General features: G+C 45.4%; 1 protein-coding gene across 4 annotated transcripts in view; it reads left to right on the top strand.

Annotated features, from left to right (window-relative positions):
* The window catches only part of MCC (MCC regulator of WNT signaling pathway), a 311,234-nt gene that overhangs the window by 37,165 nt on the left and 260,779 nt on the right, over window positions 1–13,290 (top strand). For all 4 annotated transcript variants that reach the window (XM_039544357.1, XM_039544358.1, XM_039544360.1 and 1 more), the window contains one exon: window positions 4,899–5,146. In XM_039544357.1, the coding sequence (XP_039400291.1) occupies window positions 4,899–5,146 (248 nt within the window). The remainder of the gene's footprint in view (window positions 1–4,898; window positions 5,147–13,290) is intronic.

The raw sequence follows: 13,290 nt of genomic DNA, 5'->3' as shown, positions 1-13,290 counted from the left end.
GCGCTGCAATTACACCCCGTCCACACTTGCAGGGCACAACCAGCGCTGCAACTCCCTGGTTGCAGCGCTGGCTGAAAACCCATCCCGGCAGGGGTATAAGGAGTGCAGCGCTGGTGATCCAGCGCTGCTCAGCAGGTGTGGACACTCACCAGCGCTTTAATTGTCCTCCAGGGAATAAGGAGTTATCCCAGAATTCCTGTTCAGCCACTCTGCTCATCAGTTTGCACTCTACTGCTCTTGCCTCAGGTGACCCGCCCTTTAAATGCCCCGGGAATTTTAAAAATCTCCTTCCTGTTTGCTGCAGCCAGGTGTGTGTGGAGTGCAATCAGTTAATCTTTCCAGGTGACCATGCCTCCACGCGGCAAACGAGCCCCAGCATGGAGCAATGGCGAGCTGATGGACCTCATCAGTATTTGGGGGGAGGAATCTGTGCAGGCACAGCTGCGCTCCAGCCGTAGGAATTACGATATCTTTGAGCAGGTATCAAGGTCCATGCTGGATAGGGGCCATGATCGGGACGCACTACAATGCAGGGTGAAAGTTAAAGAGCTGCGGAGTGCCTATTACAAAGCCCGCGAGGGCAATCGCCGATCCGGAGCTTCCCCCACGACCTGCCGTTTTTACAGGGAGATGGACGCGATACTTGGGGGTGACCCCACTGCCAATCCCAGGACAACGATGGACACTTCTGAGCAGGCTGGGGGACAGGAGGAGGCGGAGGAGGCGGCGGGGGGGGAGGAAACCGCGAGTGAAGCTCCTGGGATGGGGGAAGACACCCCAGAGTCCCTGGAGGCATGCAGCCAGGAGCTCTTCTCAAGCCAGGAGGAAAGTACCCAATCGCAGCAGCCAGCAGTTGCAGAAGGACAAGCAGAGGAGCGGGTTACCGGTAAGCATATTTTCTGGGTGGAAATGTTTCTGGAGAGGAAGGGGGGTTATGGCTGCATGCATGCCAGACTAGTAGATGTGGAATAGCCCGTTGATGTGGTCTATCACGTCGCGGTAATCTGCCTCAGTTATCTCAGCAAAAGTTTCATCCAGAGCGTGGGCAATATGCCTGCGCAGGTTTATAGGCAGAGCCACCGTGTTCCTTGTCCCAGTCACGCTGACGCGTCCGCGCCACTGTGCTGCAAGTGGTGGGGGGACCATTTCTGAACACAGGCAAGCCGCATAGGGTCCCGGGCGGAATCCACATTGCTCTAAAAGAGCCTCCCGCTGTTCCCTAGTGACTCGTAGCAGGGAGACATCTTCCAGGATTAACTCCTGTGAAAAATGTTGTGAGACTCTTTAGTGAAGAGATAGGGAGATAGTGAAGATCACCCCTGCAGCTGCATCTTCACTCAACCCCTCTATCACTCCAGATTACCCAAGCAACCAGCTCCTCTATCAATCAAGCCCCATTTCTCCTCTATAAGCACCCTCACTCACCATTTCGTGGCTTCTGTCGTGTTATGCGTGTGGTAAAAGAATGCTAAAGTGAGAACTCCCTCAGTGTAACAATTCATGTCTGGAGATAGTGGATACAATGCTGCCCCTGTTAAATGTTGTCATTTCTGGGTTTCTACAGTGACCTTGACTACTGGACTGAGCAGATGTTCCACAGCACAAAGGCTTCAAAATTTGAGAAAAAATCCCCGAAAGAGCAAAGAGGACATGCTGAAAACTGTTCTTCATCACTCTGCTAGAGAGAGTAAGGAATTGAAGGAGTGGAGAGAGAAGGAAAGCATGATCCGCCAGAGACATTGGCGTAGAAACGCTGTGGCAAAGAGGAAAAGCACAAACCAGCTGCTAGAGATCCTGTCGCGCCAAGCGGACTCTCTCCAGGCTATCGTAGCCATGCAGGCAGAGCAGTCCCGTGCTGCCCCACAGCCCCCCCCGTCCCAAAGCTTTTTGCCTTGTGCCCCAATGTCAGCTCAAACCACCTTTCCCCAGCATCCAGGTTCTTACCACCACCAGCTGCCTCCAACACCTGTACATTCACCAACCAGCTCTGATACCTACCAGCACCCTTACCCCATGCACTCAACCCCCATCACCATGCAGTATATGCACCCTGAAGTGCAGGATTCATTAAACAGCACTCCAGACAGGACATATGCAAACTTGTGACTGTACAGTTCACCAACCCACACCCCTGCCCTCTTGTGTTCATGAAATGTTGTGTGTCTGTCTGTCTGTCAAGGAAGTTTTTTTCTTTTCAATAAAACAATTCTTGGCTTTGAAAACAGTCTTTATTATAGCAGATAGTGAAAGATACCTTAGCCCAGTAAAGAAAGAGGCACTGCAAATCATTTTAGGGATAATAGAATAACAGTGTAAACAGTGCAATTCACTCCCATGCAAGGCAGCAAACATTACTGTTGGCTTTCAGCCTCAAATTCTTCCCTCAAGGCATCCCTAATCCTTGTAGCCCTGTGCTGGGCCTCTCTATTAGCCCTGCTCTCTGGCTGTGCATATTCAGCCTCCAGGACTTGAACCTCGGTGGTCCATGCCTGACTGAATGTTTCACCCTTCCCTTCACAAATATTATGGAGGGTACAGCAAGCGGATATAACCGCGGGGATGCTGCTTTCCCCCAAGTCTAGCTTCCCATACAAGGATCTCCAGCGGGCTTTTAAATGCCCAAAAGCACACTCCACAGTCATTCGGCACCGGCTCAGCCTGTAGTTGAACCGGTCCTTGCTCCTGTCAAGCTTCCCTGTATAGGGTTTCATGAGCCAAGGCAGTAACGGGTAAGCGGGGTCTCCAAGGATCACAATGGGCATTTCGACGTCCCCTATTGTGATCTTCCTGTCTGGGAAAAAAGTCCCTGCCTGCATCTTCCTGAACAGGCCACTGTTCCGAAAGATGCGTGCATCATGCACCTTTCCAGGCCAGCCTGTGTAAATGTCAATGAAACGCCCGCGGTGATCCACAAGCGCCTGGAGAACCATAGAGAAATACCCCTTACGATTAACGTGCTTTGATGCCAGGTGGGGCAGAATAGGAATATGCGTCCCATCTATCGCCTCCACAGTTAGGGAAACCCATTTGTGCAAAGCCATCCACAATGTCCTGCACGCTCCCCAGAGTCACGGTCTTTCTTAGCAGGATGCGATTAATTGCCTTGCAAACTTGCATCAAAACGATTCCAACGGTCGACTTTCCCACTCCAAACTGGTTCCCAACCGACCGGTAGCTGTCTGGAGTTGCCAGCTTCCAGATTGCAATAGCCACCCGCTTTTCCACCGTCAGGGCAGCTCTCAATCTTGTGTCCTTGCGCCGCAGAGTGGGGGCGAGCTCAGCACACAGTCCCATGAAAGTGGCTTTTCTCATACGAAAGTTCTGCAGCCACTGCTCGTCATCCCAGACTTCCATGACGATGTGATCCCACCAGTCAGTGCTTGTTTCCCGAGCCCAAAAGCAGCTTTCAACGGTGCTGAGCATTTCCGTGAATGCCACAAGCACTTTAGTGTCACACGTGGCAGGAGAATGGATATCGATATCATCGTCAGACTCCTCACTGTCACTTTGGAGCTGAAGGAATAGCTCGACTGCCAAACGTGTTGTGCTGGCGACACTCATCAGCACAGTCCTCAGCAGCTCGGGCTCCATTTGCCACAGAAATCGCGATTCACACAGAGAGTAAAACAGAAAGACACTCACAATGGCGCCAAACGTTGCCGGAAAGAGTGAATGCTGGGATGTGAAGCGTTGGCACACAGGAAGCGGAATAACCCGCACACTTCCTTCCCCTTCCCACAATACTCAGCGCCAAAATGGGACGAGGTGCTCTGTGGGATAGCTGCCCACAATGCACCTCTCAATACAGCGCTGGAAAGTGCTGCAAGTGTGGCCACACTGCAGCGCTGGTAGCTGTCAGTGTGGCCACACTCCAGCGCTGGCCCTACACAGCTGCATGACCAGCGCTGTAACTCCCAGCGCTGCAACTTGTAAGTGTAGCCAAGCCCTTAGAATGATTCTTTATTGAGTGCTAACAGGGTACTCTGGTTGACATAAAAGAAAACATGGGCCTTGCCTTAAAGTGCTTACAAGCCAATGCAGATTCCCATCTCAGAAAAGTTATCACAGGCTCCTACCAACTCAAGCAGAGATAAGGCTGCTGCTCACCAGGAACTGGATTTGAGTCTTTCACTTGGATGCTTGCACAGCCAGATATGCAAATAGCATAATGGTGTCTGCATAGCCACCTCCCCACACCAACATGCCTGCACCTGTTCCACCAATGCCATGCCAAGAAGCTGCTTTTTTACATGCACTGTATGTGTGAGATCACACTGTGTGGATGCCACCATTTTGTAGATTAAAATGGCAGCCTCCTGGCTTGGTGTTTGTGGAGCAGGCCTGGATATGTTTGGGGCAGATGGCAGTGTCTCATGGGGCAAATCTGCCTCGTTGGACCCATGACTCTGTTTGGGATTGTGACCACAGTGGGGGGAGCAGTGGTGTAATGGTGCAAGGTTCAGTTCTCATTGGCTCTGTATATCTCTGTTAGTAGAAATGTTAGTAACTGTTAAATTGGGGATTTATACAATAATATTGTTTTTAGTATTTTCCCCCTTTTCTGCTCTTTCTGTGGTGCGTTTTGCTTCAGCATAAATGAATAGAAGTCTAAATCTTTCTGGTAAATATGGTTAAAATCTGGACATACAACCTCATCGGGGTTGTCGCATGCAGCTTTGCTGAGAAGCAGTGGGAGTTCAGAGCTTTACTTTGTTCAGGCATTATTCCTGTGATTGAAATCTGCCAACCTCACAGTTCCTTTATTGGATTCACAAAATTCACAGCTGCTGTATTAGATTTAAATGTCTGTGAATAAATGGATTTCCAGATTAGACAGGGTTAGCATTGTTTTATGAATTAAATTGCTTTTCTTCCCCCCCCCCCCCCCACTACTACAGGAATGACTTGCTGATGGTGTGCCGTCAGTTGAATATGGAGGAGTCTGTTGCTGAGATCATGCACCAACTAGGAGCAGATGAAAATGGGAAGATTTCCTTTCGGGATTTTACTCGGTGCCGCATGCAGCTTGTGCGAGAAATCAGGAAAGAGGAAGTGGAACTTTCCGTGAAATCAGATGACTCTTGTAAAAAGAAGTTGTTAAGGGACAGAATAGCCTCCTGGCCAACGAGCAGTGATAACAGTTTGGGTAGGTACAATTTCAAATGCTCCTCCAGGGATAAATAAATAATGCTGAAATCCTGGCTCTGTTAAGGCAATGGGAATATTTGTTAACTTTTTGGGAGCCAGGATTTCACTCAAAGGGTTTTGCAAATATGCTTTGGCACAAGATCATCAGATAATAGATTTTTATCATTAATAATGAATAAACTGCCCATCACTATGGTATCTGGTCAACTCATATTTATAAGAGGAAAAAGTACGGAACAACCTTTTTGTAAAAATTATGGGCACATAGATTGCGACCCTGACTGCAGCAACAGGTTCACTTCACGGAAAAGACCCGAGACAGATTGCTCAGCTGATGGTTAAAGTGCTAGGAAACTCTGGGACTACATTGACTGGAAAGCCTGAACAAATATAGAGGTAGAAATGTTAAAGACAAGAAGAACATAGTACCATCGACTTAAGTACCCCGGAGCTGCGGGCGGGATTTAAAGGGCTCCGCCAGGCTTCCCGCCGTGGTGGGGAGCCCGGACGAGCCCTTTAAATCCTGCCTGCAGCTTTGGCAGCCCGGCTGGGGCTGGCATTTAAAGGGCCCGGAGCTCCACGGTGGCTGGAGCCTCGGGCCCTTTAGTTCGCCACAGAGGCTACCAGCCACCTCTACAGCTGGGAGCCCCCTGGGTGATTTAAAGGCCCTGGGACTCCCAGCCACAGCTGGTGCCCCAGGACCTTTAAATCTTGAGGCCACGCCCCCCGCTTGAGGCCACGCCCCCCACTCCGGCCATACACGTAAAGTTGAAATCGCGCATGTTAAATGCGCGTAAGTTGTGAGATACCTGTATTTCATTTAAATGATACAGAGTAGGACAGTGGACTGAACCTTCCATTTGAATACATGACAAAGCAGAACACTTTTAAAGTCACTAGAATAACATTTTTCATTTCATTAATGCCGTACTTCCAGGGTTCTCAAAATGCTTTTTGGGTCCAATTCTATGCCATTAAAATCAATGGGAGTTTTAACACTGACTTCAAAGTCAGTAGGGTCAAACTGTATACCCAATTGAATATTAAAGTAAGTTCTGTTGCTTAAATGTTATGGGTTATTTTAACACTGTAAAAGTAATAAAAGGTAAAATTAACTTTGAAAGTCTACTGTTGGGAACTGCAATATCTGTGTCCAAAATAACTCATCAGAATGGATCTTCAGTAAGAAGTTATTGAGAGAATTTCAAGTGTCTCCAAGAGACCTGTTGGCACCACTCAGTTACGGAGGCAATAAAGCCATGACAGGTACCTTAAAACCTGTCTTAAGTGACCACTCAAGAGACTGATAGAAATGGATTGCTTAACAAAAGGGACATTGTAATAATGAAGCAGAATAATAGTCTGTATGTTTGAGGTTACTTTTTTGTGATTTCTTTACAACAGAAAAGTTGCCAAGTAAAGGTGGTGTCTCTGACAGGTAGTACTGTATTTCTTAAAGTTTTGAAAGGTTATACGTATTTTATGTAAAAAGTTACAATAAATGCAATTATGATATATTTATATCCATAGGCGTGCCTGGCATTTTACAGACAACTAGTGCATTTACTGGATCTTCCTTGGTAAAGGAATCCAACTCCAAAAATACAACTTCTAGGCACATTTTAACTTTTGAGAGAAAAGATATATGAAACTGTTTTATCAGTAAAATCTTAATTCAGTTGGACAGATGAGTGGTTTTGCTGTCCAACTGGGAGCGCTATGGCTACTGATATGATTCCACAGACCAGATGCTCAGATAAGAAAAAAACAGACCATAAGCAATTCTGAGCTGTTCTAGTTTAGCAGTTCATCATTAATTAATTTGTAACCAATTCCCCTTCTCTCCCTCTAAAAAAGAAAAGCCCCAAGCTTCTGATATGATGATTTATTTACATTACATACCAATCATGAGAAAAAATTTAAGGAATACCAGTATTTCAGACACAAATTAAGTTTATGGGTAAATGAGAGGCAGGTCATTTGGGGCTTAAAAATCATTGCTTTTGCTCTGCATTATTCCCGCATTTGATCTCCCTATAAATAAATTGCGCTTAGAAGTTGATGTGGTGATAATTAAATTTATTTATCCTATATTTAATTAAAAGCTACAGAGTGATAGCTCAGATGTACCCCCAAGTAGTACAGATTCTTTCTCAGATTTACCCACAAATTTTCACCCATGATTTATTTGACTTGTAAAGCTATTGTGATTGTCTGGCTTAATTTACATAAACATTGGGGTAGATAAATGTATATTAAGTAGTAATGGATCAGTTTGTTTGACTTTTAAATATTCTTTTGATACTGTCACCTCTCTGTTGTACAGTAGCAGATGTCAGGTTATTGCAAGTCAGCTTTCTTTCAGAGAAAAAAATCAGTGATACAGAGTCTGGGTATATTCTTATTGCAACTTATTTACACACACACCTGTCCTGGAACAGAGATGGTCACAAATGTCATGCAGGCTTTCCTCACTTTCAGGGGTTTTCAGCTCCAGCACTAATGCCCAGTTCCCAGAAAGCAAATCTGCCTCAAAAATTGACTCTAGCTAAGAAATTGAGGCAAAGAGCAAACTCCCTTGCTGCTTGCCATAGGTCCTTCAAAGGATTTGCATAAAAAACAATACAGCGATTTTTCCAAGACTATAATTTGCTTGCACACAACGAAAAAGAACTTGTAAGAAACTGTATGTGAAACTGTGCCATATGGTGATCCCTGTCATAATTCAGCATATTTGCATATCCATATGCTTTCCAAATGAAATATGAGAACTATAACTCTTCACCGACACCATAAAGAAAAGCCATCCTGAATAAGAAGTGGGCTCCCCTCAGAGGGTCACCATAGTCCTAGTAAACTGCTTCCTGTCTTCACAGTGGTTACCTCCTCCATTCTGCCCTACCTTTTGCTCAGTTCAGTCTAGCTTACAGAAAGCATCTTATGCACCCCTTGGGCCCTGTTTTCCAGCTTGTCAGGTGAAAATTACCCTAAAGCGCTGATTCTGCAGGTTAACTGCTGCATAGAATGGATAGAGATAAGTAAAACATAAACATGCAAAACAAGTGCCTAACTCAGATTTAGTTCTCAAGGCCATTATGGACCTTAGGAGTGGGGTCCAGAGAAGGTTACTGAATACCTGGTCACAGACCAGGAATCCACAAGCCCATAAAGGGATAAATTAAGAGTCTGTTTCCTATGAGATTGGTTTATCTTTTTAGTAGAGAACTATGTATATGACCAGAATCTCTTTGTTTAGGTATGACAAGATATCTTACTAATTAGGGACCAAATCCTCTGGTTTTTATTGTTGATGCAGTATGCTGCTTACTTGATTGGTACTAAGTGCTGGATGACATTTCTCCCCGTGTTCTCTTGACAGTGAGAAATATGTGTTCTGTACCACTGGGATACATTTCCTCATCTTCAGATAGGTGGAACGAAGCATTACTACTTGACTTTTGTGAAAATACTTTTTGTGAAAAGACTTTTGGGCAAACAAGCTCCCTGTCATCCCGTGATCCATTGTAAAGTTAGTTTTGAAATCCTTGATAGAGACAAGGGTTACCAGAGGAATGTGTTAGGCTACGTTAAGTGCAGTTTTGTTAAATACGTTCCAAGCAACATGTGCTCTGTGCAAAATAAACACGTAAGACCTATTAGCCTAGGTGCTTGCTTGCTGAATAAGAGAGTACTGTACTGCAGCAATTTCACTGTCCATCCAACTGCCTGCTTGTCTCCCTGTAGAAGCCTCTCCCTGTGTTCTGACCTTAGTGCTGAAAACTTTACTTTTTGGGTTCATTTATTTTTGAACAGTATGATTATAACTTTGGATTATGCTACTGAGAATTGGGCATTAATCTCTACCTGAACATTAAAGTGCAGGAGGGAATTCATCACCCACCTCAGAAACAGGTTGATATTTATGGAGTGTCAGATCGGGTTATATTGATGCTCATCTAACTACCTCTGCCTCTCCTCAAAGATTTAAGAAGTTTTTTACATGCATTTCTTGCTGTTGGGAAAACTCAAACTATATTAAAAAAACAAACAAGCAGGAGTTCCAATAACATGATAGTGGTGTTCTACATTGTCATGGGGTGACTGGAGCCAACCTCACCTGTGCCATAATTAACTGTCTGAGGGGGTGGGACTAATGGGATCAGGTGTTATCAGGATGAACACCTGGGCCTCAAAAACACTTGAATGAATTCAGTTGGGGAGAAGAGGCTGTGGCAGAGGCTGCAGAGAGGAGGCAGCGGTTGCAGGCGGAAGGAAACCACAGGGAGCAAATTAGGCCCCTGTGGAAGATCCTGAGGTAGGGTCTGTAAGAAGCTGAGAGTTCTTCGAGTGCTTGCTCATGTCAATTCCAATTAGGTGTGCAAGCTGTGTGCACAGTAGCTGGAAGCTTTTTCCCCTAGTGGTACCCGTCAGGTCGGGTCAGGCACCCCTGGAGTTGCACCTCAGTGGCGCCGTATATAGGGCTCTGCTGACCCGCCGCCACTGCAGTTCCTTCTTACCACCTGTGATCGTTAGCTGGAACGCTCATTTTCTCTTGCTTTGGCAAGTCTTCTCCCTAGTGGTCATTGGCCTGCTCTCTGAAAATAATTAAATTAGTTAGTAGTTGTAATTAGTTAGTTAGAATTTCAGTAAGGAGTTGTTCTGGGGGTTGTCTCCCCCCCTTCCCCTCCCCCCGGGCACCGGAGCATGCCTTGGTCCCTGGGGTTTAAACCCTGTGCACCTTGCAGCAAGCAAGCCAGGTATGGGGAGACTAAAAGGGAGTTTCTTTCTTTACCCCCATGCCTCTGCTATGAAAGGGGCAGGACTGTCACTGGGTGAGGAGGTGCTGCAGAGCCAGCTGGGGAACAGCGAGATTGAGCACTCCCAGGTTAAGAAAGGGGCAGTAGTGGAAAGGAGCTCCGCCTGTCCTGTATGTTAAGGAAGGGGGAAGAAGTCCTTCCATACATGGAATAGGTATAATAGGTTGCCTTTTCCTAAGAGGTGGGGGAAGCAGGGAATGAGTGCTAATCGGAGAGTTGTTTCTGATAGAATGGCGGATTTTCTCCTTTGACCTGTAGGAAGGTCTGAAGATATGTGGAGTTGGCAGTCCTAGGATTGGTAGATGAAGTTGTTTAATTTACTCCAGAGCTTGCAAGCCATTTTGGTTTGTGCTTTCAACAAATGACAACTGACAAAACAAGATGCTTCTGACTGCTCCAACCTTGATATGATTATTTGGAAGCACTTCTGCTCAGTCAGAGATGTAAAACCAACTTCATTGCCATCTGCATTCACTGCTGTGACAGGAAGGGATGGAATCGGGAGGAGGAGACTGGAGGAGGAAATGGAAGAGTTTAATTTGCATATGCAAATTGACTTGTTTTTATTTATCTGGCTCACCTGAGATGCTTATTGAAGGATGCAGAGTTACAACCCCAAGGAGAGAGGTGCCTGGAATAGTGCAAGAACACACTTGGTTAACTGGTGCATAAGTATCAGAGGGGTAGCCATGTTAGTCTGGATCTGTAAAAAGCGACAAAGAGGTCCTGTGGCACCTTATAGACTAACAGACGTATTGGAGCATAAACTTTCATGGGTGCTTATGCTCCAATACGTAGGTTAGTCTATAAGGTGCCACAGGACTCTTTGTTGCTTGGTGCATAAGTGTGCTTGAACATAACAAGCTATGGGAGGCTGGTGCCTTGTTGGTAATTGAAACTAATGAATAAAAGCAACATATCACACTCAGTAAATGAAAAGCTTTTTCTATTGTCATTGCTGAGAATAGGTTTCTCTGTAATAAAACATCTTCTAGACACATGTTTCAGCTGCCATATGTTTGCATATCCCACAGAAACTATAGGATCCTGATGCAAATAATTCACCATCCTTTATTGCTTCCATGTTGTGTGGAGAACATTATGTAGTCTGCTGTAAATATGTCTTTGAATAAATTTGGATTCACTGAGGTAGCATTGCTGCTGTAGTTTAGCACTTTAGATTATGTGCAGCATAATAACCATTGACAGTGAAGTTCCATGAAGGCTTTGGCCTTTGACTCCTGCACTAAAGCTGTTTCCTGATTTGCACAGAGACCATTTTGATTATCTGCTCATTGTAAGTAGGTTTTATTTTCATTACTAACACAATTTAGTCAGAAAACCTTTCAAGAACAACAAGAACATTTGTTCTTTCTTTCCCCCTCCTCACTGGATTTTTATAGCTCTTCTGGGAACAATATCCCAGACAGCAGGATGTGATAGAGGTTGCATTCCATTTTGAAAAGACAATAGAAAGAAAGAGTGCTCAGAAGCCCCAAACATGACCATTGGGTTTTTACTGCCTGAGCCAAATTGGCAGCTTGCAAACTTGACCCCACTTGTTCCTTGCCTGTCTTTGGAACTCACCTGACCTTCAGTGAGCTCTACTGTATGTGCTTTATACCTCCTTTGAACAATCGGCAGTCTAGTCAGCTTTTAAGTTTTTTTTAAGTGCTTTTGATCATAGCAATCTTTGCATAAGCAGAAATGAGAATAGAGGATTCTGGATGTTAGAATCATTCTTCTCCTTTCCTTTTTTCTTTGTTTTGAAATGTTTAGGCTTGTTCCTTGCTCATCTTGTGTAAATATATACTATCTTATAGGTGGGAGGTGGCCTCTCTTTGTTTCATTTTGCAAGCCTTTTCCTTCATGCTGATAGTGCTTCTGTCACTAGCACTTTTTGTGTTAGTGGCGGAGCATGAGAAATGAGTACTATTATTTTAATGCATGCCATTGGGCTTGCTCTTGGAGTACCCAGGACTGAGAGTCACCTCCAATAACACCACCAGCCTTTCAGCCACTCAGGCACTTTCTTCTGGGTCATGCCCCCCCCCCATCTTCATCTTGCAGGTTAACAGTGGGTGTACCCCTGTCCCTAGTCCCTTTGAATCAGTCCCCTGTGATATCGAGCTCCTGACACTAGCTATTCTCAAAAGTTCCAGATCCTCTGCCCCCAAATGTGCAGAGTACCCCAGTTTACCAGTTTTACCTTAAATCCACCACTCCTGTAAACCACACAACACTTGTGAGCACTGACAATAAAACATAACAAGGTTTATTTAAGAAAGGGTAAAGATTTAAGTAGAAATGAGAAAGTGATGGAAACAAATGGTTAAAATACAAAACAAAGTCATAAAACGCAATCCTGGGTCCCACTTATTAATAGCTACCGTTCCTAGCTAATTAAAGTAGGTTTCCCCCCAAATGCACTCTGTTACAAAGCCGGCTAGTTTCACAAGAACCAAGATCCAAACATTCATGAAAACATCCCACTCCTCAAGGGGTTTGAATGAATCCAGAGGCCCTCTCCCTCCTCTGTGTTGTACTGGAACCAGTCTTTTGTTCCTGTTCACAGACAGGGCAAACCCCTGCCTTGTTGTAGTAGTGTTTTTGTTTTTGTTTTTTTTTTAACCTGTAAGTGGTTTTGATTGTTTGCAGTTGCCTCTGAGGGTTTTCCCTTGAAAGTCTTAGGGCACGTCTACAGTGGCAAAGTTACAGTGCCACTCAGAGAGCACAGAAGGAAAACCACTGTTGTGTGTTCACACTGAAAGCTGCCTGTTCAATAGCATGTTCACACTTGTGACACTCGAAGCGCAATTTGGAACAATGTATTCTGGGCAGCTATCCCACAGAGCACCTCTTTCTCTTTTGCTGCTAAGACTTGCGAGAAGGTGGAGGGGGTCGCTGGGCATCCTGGGTCCAGTCCCAATGCCCCATAATGCATGGCTTCGTATCCCAGCAATCCCTGTGCTTTCGTCCGCATTTGGTGCCATCTTTCAACGGTTTGTGTACTTGTGGCTTTCACGGAGTTAATGCCGCTTTTGGGCTCGGGAAACAAGCACTGACTGGTGGGATCACATTGTGATTCGTGTCTGGGATGACGAGCAGTGGATGCAGAACTTTCGTATGAGGAAAGCCATGTTCATGGGACTGTGTGATGAGCTCATCCCAGCCGTGTGGCGCAAGGACACAAGAATGAGAGCTGCCCTGTCATTGGGAAGCGCGTAGCAATTGCACTGTGGAAGCTGGCTACTCCAGACTGCTACCGTTTGGTCACTAGCCAGTTCGGAGTGGGAAAGTTGACCATAGGACTCATGTTGATGGA

This window comes from Mauremys reevesii, linkage group 6 (assembly GCF_016161935.1).
Source record: "Mauremys reevesii isolate NIE-2019 linkage group 6, ASM1616193v1, whole genome shotgun sequence".
In the NCBI taxonomy this organism is placed as follows: Eukaryota; Metazoa; Chordata; order Testudines; family Geoemydidae; genus Mauremys; species Mauremys reevesii.
This window is presented reverse-complemented; position numbering and strand designations above follow the sequence as displayed.